Raw genomic sequence first — 13,659 nt, forward strand, 5'->3', positions numbered from 1 at the left:
CAATAACAATGAAAGAGTTTGTGTCCTTAAAGACAGTCTGTTAAGATGTGGGCAGAATGTGTAGTGATTTTTCTCACCTTAGCCTTTGCTCATTTGTCTTCATTATAAATTAACGTAGGTAACCGTTGCCCACATCAATGCTACTGCAAAGAATGCTGCTGATGATAAACTCCGCCAGAGTCTTCGAAGGTTTGCAAATACACACACTGCTCCAGCCACTGTGGTTCTTGTGTCAAGTAAGTGTGGAAACATCTGCTCATTTCAGCCAAAGGCACTGTGTGGGAACCTATCATAAAACCTAGAACACATTCAAGTAAAATGTGTGCTAGAGAGGCTGAAATACATAGGACGTGTTTATGCTCATATCTGAGAACTGTTTAGAAAAAAAAAACGTGGGTCTACATGGAATTCTGTATTTTCTCCTTGGAACTTGAGAACTTGAGTAAGGATTCTTGTGGGGCCAAGTTTATTAAAGAAATGTAATTTTGTTTAAAGTATCTATAGAACTTTGTTTTTAATCCCGGGCCCAATGTTGCTAATCTCAAAAATTTGTAATTTTCAAAGTTGACACTCCCCAAAATATTAATATTTTCTCCCTGTTACTACTAGAAGTAACACGTGTCTTGGGATTCAGTGTAAGTATGTGGTAAAATTGTCTTACCTTGTTAATTCGTCTGATATCAGATGTGTTTCCATTCTAAAAAGGGAGGGGGGAGCAACTGTGAATACAGTCCAGCCATTCCTCTCTTCTCAGTATGTGTCTGTGGAAGTATCTGTCTCTGTCAGGTGTTTCTAATGTTTGGGGATGGGGTTGGGTTCTACCTTTTTTTTCAGCTGATGTAAATTTTGCCTTGGAACTTAGTGACCTGAGACATAGACATGGTTTCCACATAATTTTGATCCATAAAAACCAGGCCTCGGAAGCACTACTGCATCATGCTAACGAACTGATCAGATTTGAAGAATTCATTTCCGACTTGCCCCCCAGGTCGCCACTAAAAACGCCAGTAAGTGAGTTTGCATTCTTTTTGCTGTATTCCAGCATTAGATTAGGGAGGCTGAAGACAGCCCTTAGCAAGGGGGTCTCCAAACCTAGGGGAAGCTGTTCTTTATAGGAGGCTGGCCAGATTTTGAAATAAGGCTTAGAAGCCTTCCGTTCTTCTCTTACAAATATAGAGAGACTTGATATGTATGGATGTTGTTTTTATTTTTTTTTAATGTTGTAGGGAATCAACTTTTAGATTTACCTTACCAACAGCCACTGGCCAGTGTCTCCAAAGCTAACGATGCTTTGTGTCAGATGGATAGAAATAATGGAATAAGAGTTATTACTCTTTTTGCTTTCAAGTGTTTTGTGTAAAGAATATGGTGATGGTTTGTACCTACTGGTCTGTTTGGAGTCAAATAAAAAGACGAATTGTACAGTTTTCAGGCATTTAAAGTGTAAACTCCCAGCAGGCCTCGGAGCCTGTTTTCTATAGTTGCACTCCTGTCATGCACGTGCACAATTAGGAATAGTAATTGCTACACCTGTAGCCAGTTAAGCTCCTGGATAGGAGAATGTGAGCATATTTCCAGCAGGATGTGCATTTCTGATAGTCTTGATTTGGGACAGGAATGTTTACTACAATGTGTTTAAGTTGCTTGGAAAATATTTGTGTAACTAATGACCAAGAAGAGCTATAGTGTAGATGAAGCAAAAGAGTAGGCAATCCCATACATTAAGTGCAATTTCAACATAATTAAATAACTTGAGAGTTACAGAAGAACCTTAGAGATGACCTCGTCCAATGAACTCATTTTAGGGCTGAGAAAGTCAGCACTTAGAAAAAGTAAGCAATTCATTGGAGGTCACACAGCTTGATCACAGCAGAGCAGAGACTGGACCCCAGGGCCCCTGATCAAAGCAGTTGAGCTGCTAGTCCCCCTGTATTTCCTCATACCCAAAACTAGCGAAGATTAAACACATGCTAAGGTCAGTCCACAGCTGGGGATACTAAAGTCTGGTCCTACTGCAGTCTTTGGAGCCCCCTCCTAATTCATTTTTGTTGTTACTATGTTTTTAGTCTTTTGTTTATAGCTACATTTTTTCCCCTTCTGCTTCTGCTTGCATTCACTTTTCTAATCTGGAAAACCTTGAATTCAAATGTAGTATTTTAGGTGAAAGATTCCCCACTATAGAGATTCTTCTTCCTTGTGCTTAAAAAAAAAAAGACATTATTCAGAACATTGAATCTTGCCAGTCTTATTTACTACAGTGATAATAACTTCAGATACGTTTGTCTTTTTCTTTGTTTTTCAGTCTAAATAAGTTCACCTTCTCCCATCTAAATCATTATTACCTCCCCTCCAAGGTCACTAGCTTGTTGGAGATCACTCACTGTTTTTCTTATTTTGTAATTGAAGGTGTGCCCTTGAGTTAACCTGTTGTAACACTTTTTTTCTGTGTCAGCAGTGCCACACTCTGCTCTATGTTTATAACCTACCAGCAAATAAAGATGGCAAGAGCATCAGCAACAGGCTCAGACGCCTGTCCGATAATTGTGGTGGGAAAGTGCTGAGCATCACGGGCTGCAGTGCAATTCTCCGCTTCATAAACCAAGATAGTGCCGAACGGGCTCAGAAGCGAATGGAAAACGAAGATGTCTTTGGGAATAGGATCATTGTGTCATTTACTCCGAAAAATAAAGAACTCTGTGAAGCAAATGGTTCAAATGCAATTCCTGATAAAGTGAAGTCTCCCAAAAAACTTAAGATTCCAAAATTGTGCCTCATCAAAGATGCAAGTGAGCAATCTTCCAGTGCCAAAGCCATGCCTGGAAAAGGGTCGCAGGCAAATTCTGGATCTGCTGCAAAAACCACAAATGTGAAAAGTTTACAGGTAATTGTGGTACCTCTTGCTTTCTGAAGTTTATGGTAGGTTTGGTTTCTTTGTCTCTGTTTCCTAGGCCTGCTTGTTTTTGGGGTGTCCTTTTTTAATTTCCATTTTTATGATGCTCAGTCACGTGATTTCTGTACGGGGTCTGACACACCTTGGGTACCTACATTTTCAACTCCTCTTCGTTTGTCTCTTTTAAGGAGCTGTGCCGCCTGGAGTCAAAGACGGGTACTAGAAACAGTGAATCCCAGCAGGGTAACCTGAGGCTGATGGCACCTCCTCACAGAAACTCAAGTGTCATAGTGCCCACACTGAAAAACTCTGGGGTGGCAGAATCCATTTACAAAACCAATCTGAAGTAGGTTGAATTACTCTTTCTCATAGTTGCTTCTCTAATGCGAAGGAAAACAAATGACCTCTGATATTCCCTCCATTAGAAAAGACAACCTCAGTGCCCGAAGTGTTACCAGTTCTCCTATAGAGAAAAGAAACAAAGAGGAGACTTTGTTCCAAGTGAGTTACCCATCTGCTTTTAGCAAGTTGATTGCATCCAGGCAAGTTGGTTCTCTGCTCACATCTCCATCTTGGTCTTCTCGGTAAGTCCAGCTTCTTTTTTTTTTTTTTTTTTTTAATCCCCACCTGAGGACATTTTTGCATCCATCCTCAGACAGAGCAAGAAGGAGAGAGAGGGAGGAAGAGAGAGAGAGAGAAACATTGATGCAAGAGAGACACGACTGGCTGCTACCCACACGACCCCAACTGGGGCCGGGGACACACACCGCAACCAAGGTACACGCCCCTAGCGGGAACCGAACCCGGGACGCTCCCATCTGCAGGCCAACACTCTAACCACTGAGCCAAACCAGCCAGGGCAAATCCAGTTTCTTGATCTGTGGGGTGGTTATGTACAACAGAAAGGATAATATGTTTATTTAAAAGAATTCAAGCAGTACACAAGCACATCAAATAAAGGGTCTCTGTAAACCATTATAATATTCTCTATAACATGTACCTTATCTAAGCTTTCTAAACTCACACCGAGTAATTCTGGAGGCTTAGAAGACAGGAGCTATAAGGCCATGTTGCATGCCATGAGCTCCATCTAGCATTGTAGGTGTTCTGCTGAGTTGGTAAAGATTCACTACATAAATGACTTTTGATCTGTAAAATTACATTTAAAAATATACACAAAACTTCGTTTTTCTTACATGGAGAAAAAATTCAACATATAAGTAAGAATATCTAGCTTTTGCAAATCTGGGGGTGGTTAAATGACTTAATAGTGATATCACAAACTAATTTCCTAAGAATTAATGCCCCAAATGGAAAATTAATTCATTAAGTCTGCCTGTAATTTCTGCCTTTAGCTTTCTTTCTTTTTTTTTTTTTTTTTTTATCCTCACCCGAGGACACTTTTTCATTCTTTGTTCAGATAGAGCAGGAGGCAGAGAGAGAGAGAGAGAAACATCGATGTGAAAGGGACACATTGAGTGGCTGCCACCCGCACGACCAACCAGGGCCGGGGACAAACTGCAACCGAGGTACGTGCCCTTAGCGGGAACCGAACCCGGGTCTCTCCGGACCGCAGGCCGACGCTTTAACCGCTGAGCCAAACCGGCCAGGGCTGCCTTTAGCTTTCAATTATCCAGTGAGCCCTGGCCAGTTTGGCTCAGCCTTTAGAGCATCGGCCTGTAGACCAATGAGTTGCGGGTTCGATTCTTGTCAAGGGCACGTATTTTGGTTGTGGTTCATCCCCAGCCCTGGTCAGGGTTGGGCTCATGCAGGAGGCAACCAGTCGATGTGTCTCTCTCACATTGATGTTTCTCTCGCCCTCCCTCCCACTCTATCTGAAGATAAACAGAAAAATATGCTTGGGTGAGGATTAAAAAATAAGAATAAAAATAAATTATCCAGTGAAAGTATTTTATATTAAATAATTTATTGATTGTTAATATGAGAGTCAACAGATAATACTTTTGACAATGAGTCTAAATCAATATATGTGGAAGATAAAAACACATTTGAAAACCAAATTGCATTGTGGCAAGCTCTGTCTATGTGTAGCTCAAAATAGCCTAAATGATATAAACTAAATAGGATAACATTAAAAAAAATTATCTCAATATATATGTCTTAAGCAGGAGTACATCTCCAAACCTTTTAAACAGTGTCCCCTCTTGCTTTCAGTGTTGCAAATTCGAGCATTGGTGCCGACTGCCCAGACCCATTTGCAAATGGTGCCGACATTCAGATCAGCAACATAGACTACAGAGTATCCCGGAAGGAGCTGCAGCAGCTCATGCAGGAAGCATTTTCTAGGCATGGCAAGGTAACCTTTCACTCTTATTCTTGCCTTTGTCTTATCCTTTGCTGACATTTCAAATCAAGAGAACTTAATTCAACACCCATAAGCACAGCCAGGATGTAAGTGTTACCAAACGAGATGAGATCGAGCTCTTCCTTTGGTCTGCTCTTGGTGGTGCCATACATCCAGTTTTTAGGACACAGCCCCAGGGAGCAAGAAACCTAGCAGAGAAGCACTTGTGGTTATGGACAGGCATTTAAATAGCACTTTGGGAAATAAAACATTAATGGGTTTTAGTTAGCTCTGGCTGCTAAAATCTAGAAATGAGATTCTAAAATAATAACGTTGGCAGTTTTTGGTAATATTTTATTGTATCTGATTCAGTTTTGAGGTGCAGTTTGCTTTTAAAAAAAACACGCCTTTTCCAGATTCTTTAAATGGCTATACCCCTGATTTTTGCAGGGTCAGGAGAAGACCCCTAAACACCCCTTGCATGTGTTGGCCTCTGGGCCTGCATGAGAAAGCTGTGTGTGCCAGAGCACTCAGGCAGGCCAGACCAGTGTCACATCCCTGAAGGTCACCCATTCTAGGTCACTTAGGTTCTAGTCGGCTGAAGTGCAGAATGCAGACAAGTTTTCTCACTTCACTCAAGTCCACAAACGTCCTTGATTATTCACCTTCAGATTTGAAATGGTAAGACATAGCGTCTGTCTCGCTTCTGTAGGTGAAGAGTGTTGAGCTCAGCCCCCACACGGACTATCAGCTCAAGGCTGTTGTTCAAATGGAAAACTTACAAGAAGCAATCACTGCGGTGAATAGCCTCCACAGATACAAAATTGGCAGCAAGAAGATCCTGGTCTCACTTGCCACAGGAGCTGCTAATAAATCACTCTCTTTACTGAGGTAAAAACAAACAAACAAACAAAAAAAACAAAGCCATTTATTTCAGGAAATAACATTTTGGTCCTGAAATTATTTCGCAAATAATAAGAATAGACTTTATCACAATCCCAAGCCTCTTGTGATTACATATGTAATAATGCATATTCTGGATTGACAGTTAGAAATAAACTAGGAGTTAGAAAAAATAAATTAGAAATAGGCTAGGTAGAATAGTTTGGCTCTTGTTCAAGTCATTAACCAAAGGTGAAGCACAGCTTAAACTTGGCAGGCACTTAGGAGTGAAATAGTACGCCGAATATCCAGAACAGCTTCTAAAAATAGTAGACCTCGATAATAAAAGTTTATGAGCTTGGAAAGTCTGAAATATTACTTTAAATCCTAGTAGAAAGTGGATTAGTCTATAAAGGGTAGATCTATCTCTCAACTTGCAGATGTATCCATAATGTCATAGATACCCAGCCCCATAATTTTCATTATTAGTATATCAGTCTTAGAATAAGCTTCGATTTTTCTTGGCTCTCCCTATTTTGAGTCTACTAAAACAGGACTCACTACTGAATATCTGTTTGCATTCTCAAAGATCTTTTCTATGAAGCGTACTTCAACATTATAAATTGTTTTCCCCACTAGAATAAAAACAATACCCATAGAAGAAAATTTGTAAAGTTCAGAAACAAATGAAGCAAGTGGGGAAAATCATCCATAATCCTGTGGCTCAAAGCCAACCACTCTTAACAGTTTGACTTTTTGTTTTCCCTTTGGATGTTATTGGTGCTTTGTTTTTTAAAACCATAGTTGAGATGATATCGTATTCAGTTGTATATTACCTATAGGAATCCCACTCCCATATTTCTAACATGTGAACCTCAGTGTAGCAGGAGACATTGAAGCTGTTCTGCCTTTGCTCTGAACAAGGTGCTTGTCTTCCTGAGTAGTCAGTGTTTTTCTGATACATGGATGGAAAGCCTTGTGCCTGAGTCAGAGAAAAACCCCAGTGTGTGACTTAATGTCATTTAACTGCCTCATCCCTAAAGTCCTCTCCTCAGGTTTTTCTCGAAAATACATTCTGACATTCCAGAATCAGGTAAATTTATTTTGTACAGACATTATTTATTTTGTATGGACATTTTGTTAATCAATTTTGTGTTCTGTTCTTAAAATACAACTTGGAAACCGCCTCTTGATTTCCAACAGCATTTGTTCTCTCACTGATTAGGATTTTGTCTTACAGTGCAGAAACCATGTCTGTTCTTCAGGATGCTCCCGCCTGTTGTCTGCCTCTTTTAAAATTTACAGATATCTATGAAAAAAAGTAAGTTAGGTTTATTTTTTTCATTGATCTAATCAATAGTGATTCGTGACTTCCAGAATTCCAGTATTGATTGGTGATTGGCATAAAAGTGTTGTAGTAACTCTTAAGGAACTTGCAGCCTGGTGGAGGAAATGAGACAAAGACAGTGGTGTTCAAATTTACATTTCAATTTTAACATACTTTTTTTTAATCCTTACCCAAGTATATGTTGTTTTTCTGTTTGTTTGTTTTTTTATCCTCACCCGAGGACATTTTTTTTTGCATATTTTTTTTTGTTCAGACAGAGCGGGAGGGAGAGAGAGGAAGAGAGAGAGAGAGAAACATCGATGTGAAAGGGACACATCGAGTGGTTGCCACCTGCGCGACCAACCAGGGCCGGGGACAAACTGCAACCGAGGTACGTGCCCTTAGCGGGAACCGAACCCAGGTCTCTCTGTCCCACAGGCCGACGTTCTAACCGCTGAGCCAAACCGGCCAGGGCCCAAGGATATGTTTTAATTGATTTTTGAGAGAGGGAGAGAGACAGAAACACTGATGTGAGAGAGACACATTGATTGGTTGCCTCCCTTATGCACCCTGACTGGGAGTTGAACCTTTAACCTTTCGGTATACGAGATGATGCTCCAGCCATCTGAGCCATTCTACCAAGGCTTAACATACATTTAATTTTATATTTTATTTTTATTATTTTAAAAACTCACCCAAGGATATTTTTTCACTGATTTTCAGATAGGGTAGGAGGGAGGGAGGGAGGGAGGGGGAGAGAGAGAGAAGCATCAATGTGAGAGGCACATCAATTGGTTGCCTCCCAAAGGACCCCAACCAGGGCCAGGGATTGAACCTGCAACCAAGGTATGTGCCCTTGATTGGAATACAACCTGCGACTCTGGTCCATGGGCCAAGGCTCTAATTGCTGAGCCAAACTGGCCAGGGCTAACTTACATTTGTAAAATTTTATTCATTTTGCCTGGCTGGTGTGGCTCAATGGATTGAGCGATGTCACACGTGCTAAGAGGTCCCACTTTGATTCCTGGTCAGGGCACATTCCTGGGTTGCGGGCTCGATCTCCATTAGGGGGCTTACAGGAAGCAGCCAATTGGTGTATCTCTCTCACATCAGTGTTTCTAGCTCTCTCCCCTTTTCTCTCTGTAAAATCAATAAAAATATATATTTTTTTTAAATATTTTTTCATCATTCGCAAATTGAGATCTCAGTCCCCAAAACTGTACTTTTATTTATTTTTTCTGACCAGTTTTATTATTTATTGAGTGAACAATTTTGAGCACCTTCTAGACTGTAAGATCCAGGATGACATGGGCCGGAGCTGACCCAATACCATGTCTTCAATATCCAGCACATAATAGATGCTCAACAAATATCAGTGGAGTGAAAGGCTAAGGCTCTGAGGACAGTGCAGAGCTGGGAAGCTACAGCCTTTGTCCTTGAGGAGCTTGTCTAGAAGGGAAGGGAAAACATTATTACATGGAATAAAGAAAACTCATGAAAAGGAAAGTGTTTTGAGGATACAGAGGATGGAAAGAACAGGAGCTTGACCATATGTGTGAATAATGGGAACCCTGGAGTGTTGGAGGAATGAGGGGAGGGAAGAGAGGTGGTGGCAGGAACCATGCTTCAGGCAGACTCTTCTGGAGGCAGTCATGTCTGAGATGGAATAGACAGGAGAGGGACGGAGACGAAGGGAGTGCTGCACCAGCCCCGGTTCTGAGCAGATGCTGTTGCAACAGAAGGAACCAAGTACCACAGAAGTTTCAGTTGTCGGTGAGACAGGACTTGGTAACTAGTTTTATATATTAGGCAAGGTACAAAGTAGAGAGAGGTCAGTTTGATTCTGAGTTTTGTGCTCCAGATGGCTGGGAGTATGGTTGTATGATTAATCTGGAAATAGGGAAATAAAGAAAAGACGTTCAAGAGGTACAACAAGTTTTTCTCTGGACCGCAGGCTGATGCTCTAACCGCTGAGCCAAACTGGCCAGGGCAACAAGTTTTTGATCATGGTTTTGGACATAATGGTTGAGAGAACTATTGGAACTTCTGGGTAGAAAGTACAATTCATCCTCTGCACATTTGGAGGATCCCTCAGGAAAGAAGTCAGTTCCCCAGATAGGGCAGTTATTTGCCTAAAGGTGATTGTGAAAGACATGGGAACAGATAAGATCAGAGAAGAGGGAGGAGAAACAGAAGGGCAGAACTGGGTGGAATGCCATTAGGAATAGGAAGTGTGTGAGAACCCAGAGGTGAGAGTGTCACCAGGAGGTGTGGGGTGGCTTGCAACATCGAGGGAACTGAGGCAGTCGTGTGAGGTTTGGGGAGGAGAAGGAGGCCACTGGTAACTTGAGAGCCATCTCTGAAGTGTCCTGTGGAAAAAATCCTGGAGGAAACAGTTGACAGACTGGATGATGAAACAGGAAGCAACTCCAGAGAGGACAGCTGTTTTCATTATTGGGAAGACAGGAGAGTACAAGACAGAGAGAGCATGCAGGAGAATGTGCTTATACAGGAATGGGACAGAGGAGGAGTGACGGGGAGAGGGGAGAGACTGGTTGTAGTAGAGGGATCTGAGCTTATGTGTAGAGCACCCAGAAGAAATTGGAGCAGCTGTCATTTAATGAACACTTACTATATGCCAAGCTCTCTCATACATAATCACATTTAATCCTCATACCAATACTGTGAGGTAGGTAGTGTGCCCCCATTTTACATATGGGAAAACTGAGGTCCAGACTGCTTGTGTAACTTAACTAAGGTTATATAGGCAGGGTCCAGATATGAGCTCAAATCTGTCCTGGTTCAGAGCCTGTGCCTTTAAGCTCCAAGTATGAAAGACACATGTCAGGGGAGGAGTGAGGGGTCCAGTCTCAGACAAAGTGGGGGTCTTTAAGTTGAGGCATAGGTAAGACAAGGCTGTAGTGGGAAAGGCATATACCTCTTCTGAGGGAGCAGAGCAGAGATAGGGGTAATATAGAGGCACCTGAAGTGAAGGTGGGGAGCCACGTTGAAAGCGGTATCAGATAGCTTTCCATTTCAGAAAATGAGGTGAGGTATTTACAGAAACTGCATGGGGGTTGGGGGAAGCTACCAGATAATCATAGTGGGCAATGAGCCGAGATTACTCCAAGGAGTGCCGAGCGTCACTGTTGTGATAGTGAATGAATTTATAGTAGAATTATTCCAGTTTTACTTTTGAGGAGACAGAGGCACTATTCTTGGTTGTAGCCTTTTCTTAAACAGGACAGGTATTTCTGTATAGTCAGAGAACATTCTAAGTTAGCATCATGCTCTTTTTCCTTGCTTTTAGGTTTGGACACAAGTTGAATGTGTCAGATTTATATAAATTAACAGACACAGTCGCAATCCGTGAACACGGAAATGGAAGACTGGTGTGTCTCTTACCCAGCAGTCAAGCTCGACAGAGCCCCTTGGGGTCTTCCCAGTCCCATGACGGCTCCTCAACGAATGGCAGTCCAATTATATTTGAGGAGTTAGAATATCATGAGCCTGTCTGCAGACAGCATTGTTCCAATACGGATTTCAGGTATAACACCTGTTTCTCTTCAGAAATAATCCTTTTGTATAAGGTTGTGGAATATCTCTTAGACTTACCTTACTGCTGTTTTGGACTACTAAGAAATATCAACTGACTCTTTCATTTTCTTTTCTACAGTGAACATGAATTTGATCCAGACTGTTACAAGATTCCTTTTGTGATTCTCTCTTTGAAGACATTTGGGCCCCAAGTTCATAGTCTTCTACAGACACATGAGGGCACTGTGCCTTTATTAAGGTGAACAAACATGTCAGAAACATTGTGACATGATGCCTTAGTTCTCCTCTTTATAGGAAATCACCCTCTCTGTCCATACCTCTCCCTAAGCAAGTACTGTGGAATGTCCATCCTATTGTCCTGAGCCTCATAGATAAAATATATCTGAAATGGGTCCATTTTTTAATGAGAAAAATTTTGTGCTGAATTTTGGAAATAAACATGAGTACGGCAGTTTCCACAGAGAAGAGATGACTATAAGTACTGTAATAGAAGTGTGCACAAATGTTAGTGGAGTACACACAAGCTCAAACAGTTGTAGATTTCAAAATTTGAGAGAAAAAAGTACTCTTTAAAAGTCCATTTAATGCCTGGCTGGTGTGGCTCAGTGGTTGAGCGTTGATCCATGCACTAAGAGGTTGCCAGTTCAGTTCCTAGTCAGGGCACTTGCCCAGGTGGTGGGCCAGATCCCCAGTGGGGGGCCATCCAGAAGGCAGCCAATTGATGTTCTCTCATCGATATTTCTGTCTCTCTCTCCCTCTCCCTTTGTCTCTCTCTAAAATCAAAGAAAAAAGTCCATTTAGCCACATCACTGGTCATCTGGTAGACAGCACAGGGGCTAGCACAGGTCTAAGTTGACAAGGCCTGCAGTACAGTAAAGCAAATGAATACCTGACTTGGAATCCAGTTGCCTTAATTTTAACCCCCTCTGCTGGAAAATTGTCCAGGAATTTCTAGTATCTTCCCGATACATCAAAGAGGTAAATTCCACAATGATTGACTCCCAGCGACCTTAATTTTAACTCCAAACTCAGATTGTGGGCATTTAAATTATTAATCGGTACATAAAAATTAAAGGCTTCTGTTTAGCAGGTGCTTTGCTTTTCCATTATTTTAATTAACTTTTTTTTATCTTCTTATTTCAGTTTCCCAGATTGTTATGCCGCCGAATTTGGTAAACTAGAAGTATTGCCAGAAAACCGAGGTGGTGTTCCCTTAGAACACCTTATCACCTGTGTTCCAGGTGTAAACATTGCCACTGCACAGAACGGCGTCAAAGTAGTAAAATGGATTCACAACAAGCCGCCTCCTCCAAACACAGGTAGGTGTCAGGTGTTTGGTCTTCTGAGCCACCACCTGTGGTGAGAGAAGCCTACTGGCTTTTATCTTAAATGTAAAGGACCATGGGTATCTTCTTTGGTCTTTTAAAAAATGGCTCTCTAAAGTGCAGAGGTTGGGCAGAATTAGACTTTTGAACCAGCTTAAATTATGTAGAAAATTAAAAACCCAAATTCCATAGTTAGAAATCTCTAATTTTATGAAGCTTTTCTACTTGTCAGTTTACTGTCCTTTTATTTTTATTAATTTTTTAAATTATTTAGAGAGGGAGGAAGGGAGGAAGGTAGAGAGAGAAACATTGGTATTGAGGAAGACATATCAATTGGTTGCCTCCCACACAGCCTGGTTAGGGCTAGGGAAACCTGCAGCTCAGGCATGTGCCCTGACCAGAATCGAACCCAAGACCCCTTGGTCTGTAGGCCGATGCTCTAACTGCTGAGCCAAACCAGCCAGAGCTTGACTATCCTTTTAAAAATAGTTCCAGCCCTGGCCGGTTTGGCTCAGCGGTTAGAGTGTCAGTCTGTGGTCCAGAGAGACCCGGGTTTGGTTCCCCCTAAGGGCGCGTACTTCAATTGCAGTTTGTCCCCAGCCCTGGTTGGTCATGTGGGTGGTGGCCACTCGATGTGTCCCTTTCATGTCGATGTTTCTCTCTCCCTCTCTTCCTCTCTCCCCCCCCCCACTCTATCTGAACAAAAAATGGAAAAATGTCCTCGGGTGAGGATAAAAAAAAAAAAATAGTTCCAAGTATTTGAAGGAAATATCTCTGAATGAACATTTTCTTTTGAAATTCATTTTGCTGGACATTTTTGACTTTGATAAATGTAAAAACAGACTTTACAGGACCAGGACATTTGGACCTAGGTTTGAGTGAGTTTCTGAGTTCTGGGCATGCCTTGAGCTGCAGATGTCTAATCCTGCTACTTGTGAACAACACTTTGTACCTCCACTTCTTCTTTTTGGCCCTCAATACTTCCTCCTTTTCTCCTCCCATCACCCCCTGCCCTGTATGAAGAAAGGTGTGGATAACCAGGGAGCTCTGTTTGTACTAAAGCTTCTTACCCACCTCCTGCCTCTCTCCTCAGTCCTGTGCCATTCTGGATTCCATATGTTGTGCTGTTAAAACGTCTTAATTATATGAACATTCAAGATAAATGAGAAAACCAGTTTCTTAGTTTATATCATGCTAGTTTTACATTATTGCTTTCCATGGTTTCCTGGGCAGTGTTCTTGACTTTTTTATGGGTTAATTAGGCTCTTCTGGGCTGCCTGCTTGATGGCCATTTATAACTTGGGTCCTGTGGGAAAGTATGTTGCACATGACCAAATTACAAGTGAATCTTTGAAATACAACCAGTTTATAT

The 13,659-nt window shown here is 41.6% G+C and overlaps 1 protein-coding gene across 9 annotated transcripts in view; it reads left to right on the forward strand.

Annotated features, from left to right (window-relative positions):
• Positions 1 to 13,659, forward strand: part of MARF1 (meiosis regulator and mRNA stability factor 1) — a 44,277-nt gene that overhangs the window by 11,469 nt on the left and 19,149 nt on the right. For 8 of the 9 annotated variants that reach the window (XM_036278681.1, XM_036278686.1, XM_036278688.1 and 5 more), the window contains exons 6-16: positions 119 to 236; positions 835 to 1,007; positions 2,453 to 2,881; positions 3,079 to 3,236; positions 3,316 to 3,474; positions 5,066 to 5,207; positions 5,908 to 6,086; positions 7,318 to 7,398; positions 10,715 to 10,951; positions 11,081 to 11,200; positions 12,106 to 12,281. In XM_036278681.1, coding sequence (XP_036134574.1) covers positions 119 to 236; positions 835 to 1,007; positions 2,453 to 2,881; positions 3,079 to 3,236; positions 3,316 to 3,474; positions 5,066 to 5,207; positions 5,908 to 6,086; positions 7,318 to 7,398; positions 10,715 to 10,951; positions 11,081 to 11,200; positions 12,106 to 12,281 — 1,972 coding nt within the window. The remainder of the gene's footprint in view (positions 1 to 118; positions 237 to 834; positions 1,008 to 2,452; positions 2,882 to 3,078; positions 3,237 to 3,315; positions 3,475 to 5,065; positions 5,208 to 5,907; positions 6,087 to 7,317; positions 7,399 to 10,714; positions 10,952 to 11,080; positions 11,201 to 12,105; positions 12,282 to 13,659) is intronic. The other variant, XM_036278685.1, reaches the window with a different exon arrangement.

The sequence above is a fragment of the Molossus molossus genome, unplaced genomic scaffold, assembly GCF_014108415.1.
Source record: "Molossus molossus isolate mMolMol1 unplaced genomic scaffold, mMolMol1.p scaffold_m16_p_3, whole genome shotgun sequence".
In the NCBI taxonomy this organism is placed as follows: Eukaryota; Metazoa; Chordata; class Mammalia; order Chiroptera; family Molossidae; genus Molossus; species Molossus molossus.